The sequence below is a fragment of the Nicotiana tomentosiformis genome, chromosome 8 (genome assembly GCF_000390325.3).
Source record: "Nicotiana tomentosiformis chromosome 8, ASM39032v3, whole genome shotgun sequence".
In the NCBI taxonomy this organism is placed as follows: domain Eukaryota; kingdom Viridiplantae; phylum Streptophyta; class Magnoliopsida; order Solanales; family Solanaceae; genus Nicotiana; species Nicotiana tomentosiformis.
The window spans coordinates 128,606,333-128,620,780 of NC_090819.1; the positions used below are offsets into that span (position 1 = coordinate 128,606,333).

The 14,448-nt window shown below is 40.8% G+C and overlaps 1 protein-coding gene across 1 annotated transcript; it reads left to right on the forward strand.

Annotated features, from left to right (window-relative positions):
* The first annotated feature begins 11,723 nt into the window (after positions 1-11,723).
* LOC138898132 (secreted RxLR effector protein 161-like) lies at positions 11,724-12,473 on the forward strand. Its single transcript, XM_070184169.1, has 2 exons — positions 11,724-12,151; positions 12,260-12,473. Exons 1-2 carry the CDS (start codon positions 11,724-11,726, stop codon positions 12,471-12,473), a joined length of 642 nt encoding a protein of 213 aa, XP_070040270.1.
* The last annotated feature ends 1,975 nt before the right edge of the window (positions 12,474-14,448 follow it).

The window sequence follows — 14,448 nt, forward strand, 5'->3', positions numbered from 1 at the left end:
GAGGGTTCTGCCCTCCCTTTTGATGTATCTCCTCCACCACGTGATCTAACCATCGTCTGCAATTCATAATACTAAGAATCAGTTAGAGTTCAGGTTCATATAACATAGATATATGCATGACAGTTGCAGGCCAGTTGTGGAAAAACAGAAGAGGCAGTACGTACCACATAAAAATTAGTGTGGCCGCAAACTGCCAAGTGCAGACCGCACAAAAGTGAGTGCGGCCGCACAACCAATAGTGCGTACCGCACAATTTGAGTGCGGCTGCATAGCCCCAAGTTCAGAATACTGGGTTCTCTGATCATTCATCATTGTGGATGGCACAATTTCACTGCGGACTGCATATTTTGGAGTGCGGTTCGCACAATTCAAGCACACATAAGCCCTAAGTTAAAGGACTACGGACCGCACAAAAATATGTGCGGCCGCACAATTTGAATTTCACGGGTAGTAAACTAGGGTCATGCAATTTTTCACAATTTAGATATGGTTTTCACAAATTGACAAGCTTAGCGGTCTACCCAGTCCCTAATTAACACATACGAAGCTACCCATATGATTTTGAAGCACATATTAAGCATATTTGACATTTATGGGCCTAAAAATAACTAAACTAATCAAAGAAAACAAGAACATAAATTAAGAAGAAAGAACAAAAATCTAACATGGATTGAACATACCAGTAGTGAATGATGCAGGTGAGAATCTTACTTAATGAAATGAGAGAAGATTTAGAGTTAATGAGGTATGCATTGTGCTTGCTTAGGGCTTGAGATTTTAGAGTGTGTAAAGTGTGAAAAGTTATGAAAAGCCCTATTTATAGGTTGACCCGTCGGGCCTAGAACTTACCTGAGTGCGGCCGCACAATTTGGAGTGTTGTCCGCACTCCTTACCTGTACCTTGGAAGAATTTCTGCGGTCCGCATAAAAGTGAGTGCGGCCGTATAATTTGTGCGGACTGCACAATTTTGTGTGCGGACGCAAATTATTAAGGAAATTTGACAGGCCAAACTTCAGAGACCATGCATTTTTGATCTTCCAGTTGTGCGACCGCACACAGAATTGTGCAGCACAGTGATTGTGCGGTCCGCACTTTTGTGACACTTAGCCAATTTTTCTTGCATAGTCCCTGCAATGCACACCCATTCCTGCATACAATTCAAAACTAGTTAGCACAAAACAAATCTATCTAACAAAGAATAAAAACAAGAAAAATAAAAATATACATGGGTTGCCTCCCAAGAAGCGCCTGATTTAACGTCGCAGCACGATGCAGATTATCAATCATTTGAAATGAAGAACTGCCACAATGTGGCCATCATCAACCTTGCCAAGATAATGTTTAACCCGATGCCCATTGACTCTAAACACCTCATCATTCTTATTTTTCAAATCTAGTGCACCAAAGGGGGTTAAATTCACCACTTCAAAGGGGCCACTACATTTTGACTTCAACTTTCCCAGAAACATCCGTAACCGAGAATTGAACAATAGCACAAGATCACCCTATTTAAATTCCTTGTTGTGGATGTACTTGTCATGGAGGTACTTCATATTCTCCTTGTAAAGAGACGAGCTTGTGTAGGTATGATACCAAAATTCATCAAGCTCATTCAATTGTGACATCCTTAGATTTACCGCGACATCCCATTCAAGGTTCAACTTCTTCAAAGCCCACATGGCCTTATGCTCAAGTTCTATCGGAAGATGGCATGCCTTCCCGAACACTAATCAGTATGGAGACATCCCGATCGGTGTTTTATAGGCCGTTCTATAAGATTAAGGAGCATCATCAAGTTTTCTTGACCAATCCGTCCGGTTGGCATTGGCTGTCTTTGACAAAATACTCTTTATCTCCTGGTTGGAGACTTCAACTTGTCCGCTTTCTTGAGGATGGTAGGGGGTTGATACTTTGTGAGTGACACCATACTTTGTGAGTAAGGTATCAAAAGCCTTGTTGCAAAAATGCGACCCCCCATCACTAATAATGGCTCTTGGGGTACCAAACCTCGTGAAGATGTTCTTTTTCAAGAATGCCACCACACTCCTTACTTCATTGTTGGGAAAAGCAATGGCCTCAACCCATTTAGATACATAATCCACCACAACTAGAATGTAGGTGTTCCCACAAGAGCTAACAAACGGACCCATAAAATATATACCCCACACATCGAAGATATCTATCTCCAAAATGATGGTGAGAGGCATTTCATTCTTCTTTGAGATCCCACCGGCCCTTTGGCATTTATCACACCGCTTGACAAGCTCACTAGCATCCTTGTAGAGAGTAGGCCAATAGAATCCACAACTCAAAACTTTTGCTGCTATTACCATGGTGACCACCATACGGTGAAGAGTGGCAAGCCTCAAGAATACCCATTTGTTCTTCCTCCGGCACACATCGTCGGATCACACCATTGGAACATATTCGAAAAAGATACGGCTCATCCCAACAATAGTCACGGTAAACCCGTTTGAGCTTCTTCCTTTGGTTTGAAGAGAACTCATTCGGTACAATGCCACTCACAAGATAGTTTGGTAAGTCGGCGAACCATGGCATCCCGGTCATTGAAACGGGTAGGAGTTGCTCGTTGGGAAATGAATCATTGATATCAAGACTGTCATGTGGCCTCCCCTCCTCCTCCAATCGGGATAAGTGGTTCGCCACTTGATTCTCGTTACCCTTGCATTCTTGAATCTCTAGATCAAACTCTTGTAATAGAAGCACCCACCGCATCAACCTTGCCTTAGAATCTTCCTTGCTCATAAAATACCGAAGTGTCGCTTGGTCGGTGTGAACAATCACCTTTGTACCCATCAAGTACGGGCAGAACTTCTCCATAGCAAAGATAATAGCAAGGAGCTCTTTTTTGGTCACTGTGTAGTTGACTTGGGCAATATTCATGGTCTTTCTTGCATAATAGACCGGATGGAAGATTTTGTTGATACGTTGCCCCAACATCGCTCCAACCGCCACATCACTTGCGTCACACATAAGCTCAAGAGGCAAGCTCCAATCTGGTGCGCTAATAATAGGAGTATTAGTCAACTTGAACTTAAGAAACTCGAATGCCTTCATGCAATCTTTATTGAAATGGAACTTGGCATTCTTCTCCAAAAGTTTACACAAAGGGTTTACCACTTTGGACAAATCTTTGATGAATCGGCGATAGAACCCCGCATGACCCAAGAAGCTCCTCACTCCTTCACGGATATAGGGGGAGGGAGTTTAGAGATCAATTCAATTTTGGCTTTATCAACCTCAATACCATACTTTGACATCTTGTGACCGAGGACAATGCCTTCCTCGACCATGAAGTGACATTTCTCCCAATTCAAAACCAAGTTAGTTTTCTCACATCTTGCCAATACCTTGTCCAAGTTGTTCAAGCAATCATCAAAATAACTCCCAATGACGGAGAAATCATCCATGAATACCTCAAGAATATCTTCCACCATATCGGTGAAAATAGCCATCATACACCGTTGAAAAGTCGCCGGTGCATTACATAACCCAAATGGCATTCTCGAGAATGCAAAGGTACCATATGGACAAGTGAAATTGGTCTTCTCTTAGTCCTCAGGAGCAATAAGAATCTGGTTGTAACCGGAGTATCCATCCCGGAAGCAATAAAAAGCACGTCCGACCAACCTATCCAACATTTGATCAAGAAATGGAAGCGGAAAATGATCTTTCCGAGTGACTTTGTTGAGCTTCCTATAGTCCATGCACACTCTCCACCCGGTGATAGTTCTTGTATGGATCAATTAATTCTTCTCATTTGTTATCACAGTCATGCCCCCTTTGTTTGGGACACATTGCACCGGAGAAGTCCATGAGCTATGGGAAATGGGGTAAACAACCCCGGCATCCAACCACTTTATGATATCCTTCTTGACCACCTCTTGCATTGCTTCATTTAGCCTCCTTTTATGTTCAATGGAGGGTTTGGCACCCTCTTCCAATATAATCTTGTGCATGCAAAAGGCGGGGGTTATGCCCCGGATATCTGCCAAGGTCCATCCGATTGCTCTTTTCCTCCTTTGTAGCACCTCCAATGTGGACTCTACCTACATATTAGTCAAACAAGAAGAAATGATAACCGGTAAAGTAGAAGAACGGCCAAGGAATTCATACTTGAGATGCGGAGGCAATGTCTTTAACTCCAAAGTGGGAGGCTCCTCGATTGAGGGCTTTGTTAGAGGAGTCTTCCGATTTTCAAGATCCAAAGATAGCTTGTGGGTCTCATAAGTGTACGACCCCATCCCTTGCAATGCATTCACACACTCCACATAGCCTTCTTTCCCCTCCTTATCATCAAGGTTGAGCAATACGGCTTCCAAATTATCCTTAACATTCATTGTGGCACTAGTATCATCAACAATTACTTCGGTCACAAAATCCACGATTGAACAAACTTCGTTGCTATTTGGTTGCCTCATCGATTTGCACACATGGAAAACCACCTTTTCGTCACCCACCCGGAAAGTGAGCTCACCGGCTTCCACATCAACAAGATCCTTCCCCGTAACAAGGAAAGGTCTACCCAAGATAATAGGCACCTCGTAGTCAACCTCACAATCAAGGATCACAAAGTCCGCTGGAATGATGAACTTATCAACACGGACTAAAACATCATCAATAATTCCCAATGGCCTCTTCATAGTCCGATCCGCCATTTGCAACCTCATAGATGTGGGTCTTGGTTGCCCAATTCCCAAAGTTTTGAACACAGAGTAGGGCATCAAGTTGATACTTGCCCCCAAATCACATAAAGCTTTGGCAAAGTCGGTGCTCCCAATAGTGCAAGGGATTGTGAAAGCACTCGGATCTTCCAATTTCGGATCCATTGAGTGCACAATAGCACTCACTTGATATATCATCTTGATAGCTTCACAATTCATCGACCTCTTCTTGGTGACCAAGCCCTTCATGAACTTTGCATAACCCGTCATTTGTTCCAACGCCTCAACCAATGGTACATTGATAGACAAACTCTTCATCATGTCAATAAACTTTTTGAATTGGTTCTCACTATTTTGCTTTGCAAGCCTTTGAGGGTATGAAGGAGGAGGCCTTGGCATTAGTGCCTTAGCCTTTGGAACTACCGGTTCTTGTATGTTAATCACGTGCTCCCTAGACTGGTTCACCTCTTCTTGCATCTCCTCCACATTTTCATCAATATCAATTCTCACTTTATCATTATATTGAACCACATTGCTTGGAATTTCATCTTCTTGAACCATAACATTATCATCCACAATCCTTCTTTGATTTGAGGTGGTTGTATCTCCACCTTTTCCACTTCTCGTAGCCACGGCCATAGAATGTCCCGTATTATTCCCACCCTTTGGGCACACCACCGTATCACTTTGTAGTGCCCCCTTAGGATGAATGTTCAATGCTTGTGAGATTTGGCCAAGTTGAACCTCCAAATTGCGGATTGAAGTGTTGTGGGAGGCTAATTGAGCATTGGAGTAGGCATTTTTCTCCATCATTTGTTTGAACATATTTTCAATCCGTCCCATCTCATTATTAGAAGAGCTCGGTCCTTGCGAAGGATAGGGAGGTGGATTGGTCAGTTGTTGGAACATCGGGGGACTTTGAAAACCCGACCCCCGGTTGTTGTTGTTGTTCCACCCTCCTTGATTACCTCCCCAATTACTTTGACTGTTTCCACCCCAATTGCCTTGGTTTCGTTGATTATTCCAATTGCCTTGATTATTGTTATTTCCCCAATTGCCTTGATTATTGTTGCCACCACTCCAATTGCCTTGGTGGCCTTGGTTGTTCCAATTTCCTTGATTTTCTTGTGATCTCCATTGTTCGTTGATTTTGAGCATTGTTTCTTTGACCTTGATAATTGCTGACGTATTGTACTTCTTCTTCTTGCTCATTATACGAATCACCTTGGTCATACCCACTATCATCTTGCATGAATTATTCCAGACGGCTTTGCACTTGTTGACCTTTTTGTCGTCTCTTGTTCATCATCATATTTACGTCTTCCATCGCATTTACTTATTTCGGCCCTTGAACTTGTTGCATCTAAGCTTTTGCCAATTGGTTCATTGTGGTTGTTAACTCTGCGATAGATTGCCCATGATCATGTAGTTCCTTGTGTAGGTGAATGACATTGGGGTCACCTTGCGGAACATTGGCCCTACTTTGCCAAGCTGATGAGGTATCCGCCATCTCATCCAAAATTTCACAAGCTTCGACATAAGGTGTGTTCATGAAGTTCCCGCCAGTGAGTTGATTTACCACACATTGATTTGTTGTGTTGATCTCCCTGTAGAAGGTTTGTTGGATCATGGCCTCGGTCATATCATTATTCGGGCACTTTTTAACCATGGTACGATATCTTTCCCAAATCTCGTGCAATGGCTCATTGGGCTCTTACTTGAATGCTAGAATTTCATCCCGTAGTGTAGCCATGTGCCACGGAGAGAAGAATTTGGCAATGAATTTTTCGGCCAACACATCCTATGTATGGATGGAATGATTGGGCAATCTCTCTAGCCAGTCCAATGCTTTTCCCGGTAAAGAAAAGAGAAATAGCCTTAACCTCAGTGCGTCCTCAGAAACATTAGTTTTCTTGCTCCCCCAACAAGTATCGACGAACCCCTTGAGATGCTTGTAAGTATTTTTATTTGGAGCCCCAGTGTAGAATCCTCGTTGCTCAAGTAGTGTAAGCATCACGTTGGTGATTTGGAAGTTGCCCGTCCTAATGCGTGGCGGGACTATAGCACTTGCATAACCCTCGTTCGGCAACACCCGGTGCGCTGCCGCTCTTGGTAGAGGTGGGGGAGGGACGGGATCATTATCATGAGGCGGCCGGCCTCGCCTATTTTCTTGAGGTTTGGGAAGAACCTCGTCACGTTGATCATCGTCCATTTCCTCCCCCAATGGCAAATTACCAATGGGCTCGCTGTAGAGAGTCATTCTCGTACCTATAAGCAATTCAAAAAACAATTAGGGACTCGGAAGGAAAAGAAGACAAATCACACAAAACCTAGATATATAGCTAAATCTGTTTAACTCCCCGACAATGGCGCCAAAAATTGATGTCGTCCAAATCCACACCACAAATATAGGTAGTGAGGCGGTCGAAACAATAATAAAGCCCAACGCAAGTCGGATTTGAATCCTCAGGGAGTTAGAATTGGGATTAGGTATATATTTAGTGTAATTATACGATATGCCTTAGATTACACTTCCACATTTTCCATTGTTGTTTCTACTTCTACTTTTACACTAATGCTTGCAATTGTAAAGCTAAGAGACAATGTTTTTGATTTTGGTTGTTTTTCAAATGATAAAAGATCTAGGGTCATGACTTTCACCTAGGTGGTTACCTAATGGGTTGTAAACTCTAGCGAAAGTTTTATTGGCCGGGGTTGTAATATAGCAATCACACGCAATTACCCACTCTATACCTCTCGGTAGTTTGAGTGATTTTGCCCAATTTGGCTTTCTAAATTTAGTCTCTCTTTCTCAAGTAGAGACTAAATCAATTAGGCATGAATCAATGTTTCCAACCATTAATTCTTGAATTCAAGCAAGAACTAGGCTAAATATCACTAACCCATTCACAAACAAGTCCTAAATCAAACACCCATTAAGTACCCACACTAGAGTTGGGCCACGACCCTAACTAGAAATTTAGCTACTTATGAAAAATGAAGAAATACAAGAAGAAATTAAAATATAATGCATAATAATTGATTAAGGAAAGAAAATCTAATGTTTAGAAGCTAATCTAGTACAATATTACTCAAAACAGTAAAGAAAAATGCTCAGGTGCTCTCCCAAAACAAAACTTACCCTAAAACGATAAAAAGTTGTGCGGCCACACAATTCTGTGTGCGATCCGCACTCTGAGCGTGACTGGTCAACTGGGCCTTCTACGGTCGCATAGAAGTGGGATGTGACCGCACTTCATTTGATTGTGCGGACCGCACAATTCTGAGTGCGGCCGCACACTTGAACTTGGACTGGAACATGGCTCTCTTATTCTTCTCTTATGCGGACCACACAATTATGACTGCGACCGCACTTGTCATCCTGCGGCCGCATAATTATGGTGCGTTTCGCATATCTTCAGCCTGCCCAAAAACTAACTTTCTGAATCTCCTCTTCTGTGGCCGCACAATAATTGTGCAGTTCGCATACTCTGAAGGACATCTGACAATGATGTTTCATTGTTCTGCGGCCGCACACAGTATTGTGCGGTCCGCATTGTGGGCCTTTTTGGCTTGTTTTGGTCCTTGTCCATTTTTAACTACTTTATGAGTTGATTTTGACTTCTTTGGCTCATCTTCCAATATTCCTGCACGAAAGCACATTTTATTAGTTCCTGGGAATACCTTTAAGCATTTTTGAGCTAAAACACAAGTAAAAGAGAGCAAATAAGCGGTCAAAATCCCTACTTATCACACTCCACTTGCTCTGGAGTTGCTTATTTGGTCAGTATGATTTGGGCATCTATTGATTGGTATGGCGGGGGCCTGTCTCGACCTTTATGATGTTTATGTCCTCTTAGAGGCTTGTAGACAGATGTCATGTATATGGATACTTGTATGTCTTTATTGGCCTATGTTTTGAGTGTACAAATGATCATGTCAGCCTTATAGGCCCGTATGTCACGTGTAAGTTTCTATATCATGTTGGGTCATCCTATTTCTAGTATTCCCTTATGTTTTATTCCAATTATCTCATGATGGCCCTTCTAGCCTATTTACCTATGATGGTGTGATAAGAAAGATATGTTATGTTGGTACTCGGTTGAGTAAGGCACCGGGTGCCCGTCGTGGCCCTCCGATTTGGGCTGTGACAAAATATAGGAAAAATGAAAGATGAGTTGTATAAAAGGGATGAGCAGGTAAGAATCCTAAAGGAGGATCTAAGCAAGGTCAAGCATGAGCTATACAGAACTTGTAAATGGAACATGTCCTCTGATGCATTTTCATGGATACAAGAACACCATAGTAGCAACAGAAGAGGACTTGACTTTGGGAACCTGGCACCTAAGTGGGGTCCCAAAAGCAAGTACCTCACACTTTCTGAGAACAAAATTTGCACACACTGTGGTAAAATAGGTCACTATAAAAGTGAATGCACTACCAAAGAAAAGGCAAGTCAAAAGAATAAAGAATTTCTTCAAGGGGAGAATAGGCTACGAAGTGGGGCTAAAAAGAATTTGATTCATCCTTTTGCCTATAGAAAGAGACCCTAACTAGTTTGGGTTCCTATGACTAATCCCTGATTTCCTTTTGCAGGTCCAAGTGAAGGGGATCAGCCAAATATGGTACATGAATAGTGGTTTCTCAAAGCACATGACAGGAAACAAGAACCAGTTCCTTTCACTTAAGGATATTAAAGGAGGTAATGTCTCCTTTGGAAATGGGAATAAAGGTGAGATCATTGGGGTTGGAAAGGTAGGTAAGACTGATTCTCACTCTATTGAGAACGTCTACTTGATAGATGGACTGAAGTACAGTCTAATAAGTGTATCACAATTGTGTGATAGAGGTAACATGGTAGCATTCACCTCTACAGAATGCTTTGTGATTAATCTTACCACTAACAAGATAGTTTTGTAGGTAAAAAGAGTGAACAATATATATGTTGTAGATCTGTCCACACTTTCAGATAATGAACTCACTTGCTTAAGTGTGTTAGATAATGATCCCCTCCTTTGGCACAAGAGATTTGAACATGCCAGTCTAAGTCAACTCAACAAATTAGGCTCCAAGGACTTAGTGATAGGGTTGCCTAACATTAAGTTCAAGGAAAATAAAGTTTGTGAGGCTTGTGCAAGGGGGGAGCAGGTAAGATCCTCTTTCAAAAGCAAGAAAGTGGTAAGCACCACCAGAACGATAGAACTGGTCCATATAGATCTTTGTGGACCAATGAGAACATTGAGCAGAGGTAGTAAGAGATATGTGATGGTGCTTGTTGATGATTACTCTAGGTTTACTTGGACATTATTTCTGACATCTAAAGATGAAGCATTTGACATGTTCATTTCTTTTGTTAGAAAAACTCATAAACAACTAGGTGATCAACCTGCATCAATTAGGGCTGATCATGGTACTGAATTTGAGAATGCTAAATTTGCTGCATTTTATGATGAGCATGGCATAAATTATAATTTTTCTGCTCCTAGGACTCCACAACAAAATGGAGTAGTTGAAAGAAAGAATAGGACATTGGAAGAAATGGCTAGGACTATGCTTCTTTCTAGTAAACTACCCCATAGTTTCTGGGCAGAAGCTGTGAACACTACATGTTACATCATAAATAGGTGCATGACTAGACCTATTGTTGAGAATACTCCCTATGAGTTACTTAAAGGGAGAAAGCCAAACATATCCCATCTTAGGGCCTTTGGATGCAAGTGCTTTTGTGCACAATAATGGTAAAGACTCCCTAGGTAAGTTTGATCTCAGAAGTGATAAAGAGGTATTCTTGGGATATTCTTCACATAGTAAAGCTTATAAGATTTATAACAAAAGAACTATGTGTGTAGAAGAAAGTGTGCATGTGATTTTTGATAAAACTAACATTTTTTCTGAGAGGCAGGAACATGATGATGAAGAAATTGGGATGGTAAGAAACCCAAATGAAACCACAGCTCAGACTAAAGCTGCACCAGAGGAAAGAACAAGTGATGGAACATGTCCTTCCACCTAGGGCAACTTGATGGGGGGAACTGAACAAAGAGGAAGTGATCCTCAAATCTCGAGGGAACCTATCCATGAACCTGTTCCTCCGCAACAAAACATTGAAGGAACATCTAGGAAAAACCAGTTGGTTGTGAAACCTTACAAGTATCAAAGTTCTCATATCATTGAGAACATAATTACTGATCCAACCTCTGGAATTAAAACCAGATCTTCATTGAAGAATCTTTGTGCTTTTGATGCTTTTTTATCTCTTATTGAACTTAAAATTGTTGCTGAAGCTTTGCAAGATGCAGACTGGGTGAATACAATGCGAGATGAACTCAACCAATTTGATAGAAGTCAAGTTTGGCATCTGGTACCAAGACCCAAGGACAGATCAGTAATATGCACAAAATGGGTCTTCAGAAACAAACTTGATGAAGATGGAACAGCTACAAGGAACAAGGCAAGATTGGTGGTTCAAGGATATAGTCAAGAGTAGAGCATAGACTGTGATGAGACTTTTTCTCCAAGTTCAAGATCGAAGGCAACTAGACTCCTTATAGCCTTTGTTGCTTATATGGAATTTACTCCACATTAGATGGATGTCAAGAGTGCCTTCCTCAATGTCTATCTAAAGAAAGAAGTATTTGTCAAGCAACCTCCGGGCTTTGAAAGCAAGGAATATCCTTATCATGCGTACAAGCTTGACAAGGCACTTTATGGGATCAAGTAGGATCCAAGAGCATGGTATGAAAGATTATCAAAATTCTTGCTTAAGCATGACTACAAAAGAGGTAAAATTGACAATACTTTATTCTTGAAAAAAAAGGTAAAGATCTCTTGGTAGTTCAGATATATGTTGATGATATAATCTTTCAAGTAACTACTGCTAAGTTAAGTAAAGAATTTTCTAAACTAATAGGGAGTGAATTTGAAATGAGTATGATGGGTGAGCTTAATTTCTTTTTAGACTTACAAATTAAACAAAATTCAAATGGAACTATGATCCATTAGCAGAAGTATGTGAAAGAGTTTCTTAAAAGGTTTAAAATGGAAGATTCCAAAGAAATTGACACTTCTATAACAACAGCCACAAAACTGGATGTAGATGAACCTGGTTCATCTGTTGATCAGAAGTTGTATAGGGGAATGATTGACTCTTTGTTGTATCTCACTTCTAGCAGACCTGGCATTATTTTCAGTGTAGGCCTTTATGCTAGATTTCAGGAAAGTCCAAAGGAGTTTCACTTGATTGTTGTCAAGAGGATCTTGAGATACCTAAAAAGCACCACTGACATGTGTCTATGGTATCCAAAAGGTAGTAATTTCAACTTAGCGGGATATACAGATGTTGATTATGCAGGTTTTCTCGTGGATAGAAAGAGAACCTCAGGTATGACACACTTTTTTGGCTCCTATCTTGTGTCTTGGGCCACCAAAAAGAAAACTTTTGTGGTCGTATCTACTGCTGAAGCTGAGTATGTTGTTGCTGCCTCATGTTGTGCTCAATTGTTATGGATTAAACAATAATTAATGGACTTTGGAATTGATGTAGATTGTATCCCCATCTTTTGTGACAACACTAGTGCAATTAGTATGACCAAGAACCTGGTTCATCACAAGAGAACTGAGCACATAGATGTTAGGTATCATTTTTTAAAGGACAACTATGAGAAGGGTTTGATCACTGTGGAACTTTGTGCTACTGACAAGGAAATAGCTGACATTTTCACAAAAGCTCTAAGTAGAGATAACTTTGAAAGGAACAGGTTAGAATTAGAGATGATTAAGATCACCTAAAAGGAACCAGTTCTAACTCAAAACATTGGTTAGAGACATTGTGAATTTTTGTACATAATTAGATTAGATTTTTCTCAGTCTTATACTTTCATCAGTATACTCTTGTGCCATGTGCTAAAATAACTCATTAATCTCTAATGATATTATCTCTATTTTCTTGAAAAATTCAAACTTACACAAGAAATTTCTCAGTGAAGAACCTGGTTCATCAAGATTACTTGGTACGTATTCTCCACTTTGCATATTTTGGAATAATAATATTTGGATTATGATCAAGAGGAGAGTCCTATTTAATCCTAACCTCTTCGAGATTATCCATGATAAAATGAACCAGTTTCATTCAAAAAGGTCCCAAAATGCAATAAGTGCCTAGATTCTAGGGAAAATCACAAACTTCTCCTCAAACTGACTCCCAAGTTGATTAGACCTCTGAAATTCTGTAAAAGTAGTTGTTACCCAATTAAACTCCGCCTCTTTAAATTGATTAGGCCTTAATTGTTTCTTTACTTCAAATCTCTAAGCCGTAAAAATTCTATCAATCCTCTCTCATCTTCCAAACACACACATATTCATCTTCTCTCATACCCAGACACACAAATGGCTAATCCTTTTGAAATTCCTTCATCACCACCTAAGAAAACAACACCCACACCATCTATTATACCTTCACCCACACCTACCTTTAAGAAAGAAAGGTTCAAGATGTTGGCTCACAAGTTTGTTGGTAAAAAAGAACAATTGAAGAAAATCAATAAGCAGCTGAGGGCAAGTCAGGGAGTTGAATCCCAAGAATCTAAAGACTCTTTCAAATCTACAACTGAGGGGGAAGAAACTGTTTCATCTGAAATCGAGCAGGTAAAATCTGGCTCTAAAGTTATATCTGAAGTAACCTCTGAGGTTACTGCAAATTTGGAAACAAGATTTGTTCTGATGGGAAAAATGACTGAGGTAGAGACCACTGAGTCTGAGAAATTGGGTGATAAAAATAAAAAGGGAAAAGAAAAAGAAGAGTGAGGTGATGTGAGGGGAATGAGACAAGGAGTGGATGAATCGTCACCCACTCTTGTTGGTTTGACTGACGCTATTGGGGTTATGGAAGGAGGGAGTGAGGAATCGACTGGAAAAGAAAAAAGTGTGAAAAAGAAAAGGGGGAAGTGGATCTGGAGAAGTTGTTGAGGGTTTGATTAGATTGGGGAAGAAGGTTCAAGAACCTGTTCCATCTAAGCAAGAACCCCTTGAAGACTTACTGAAAAAGGTGTCTGACATTTACAATCCAACAAAGAAAAGGAGTTCAAGAGTTAAAGTCCCTGGTACTGCTACAGCAAACGAGAAAAGAAAGGTTGTCTTGTCTATCCCAGTAGAGACTCCTCCTACAAGAGGAAGAGCTACAAGGAGTCAAAAGAAGCAGAGAGAAGCTAGACTGGAAAAGGCCTTAAAAGAAAGTAAGAGAAAAGCTACTGCTAAGGGAAAGAAGAAGGTGGTTGAGCCTGTTGAGGCAGTTGAAATTGATGAGATGGATCTGGTTCGTCAGAATGAGAGGAGGCAAAAGAAATGGAGGTCGTGACTCCAAAGGCAAAGAAGATCAAGACTTCTACAACGAAGTCTGTTTCAAAGACAAAGTCTGTAGGGCCATCCTCCTTAGTCAAAAGAACTAGGTCTGCCTTGAAGTATAGAAAAGTGAAAACAGTGGAAGAAGACGAATGGAGTGGAGAAGTAGAATAATCTGATGCTGAGAAGGACAAGATGGTTAAATTTGGGAAGAGAACCATCTTGAAAGGTAGACTCCTCAGGGACTTGGAGGAGGAAGGTATGTTGATGCTGCTGGAGAAGTTACAAGTGTAGGGTTGGAAGGACATGATCCTTCAGATGGATGGAAAGCTTGCCAAAACTGAGATTGTGGAGTTTATGACAAATTGTGAGATCAAAGATGGTAGGGTCACTAGTGAGGTAAAGGGGGTGACAGTAAGTTTTGATG

Coding starts and splice junctions, on each gene's coding strand:
- LOC138898132 (XM_070184169.1), top strand. CDS start 11,724: ATGGAAGATTCCAAAGAAATTGACACTTCTATAACAACAGCCACAAAA. Junction 12,152..12,259: donor GTATCTACTGCTGAAGCTGA/GTATGTTGTTGC, acceptor TGACAACACTAG/TGCAATTAGTATGACCAAGA.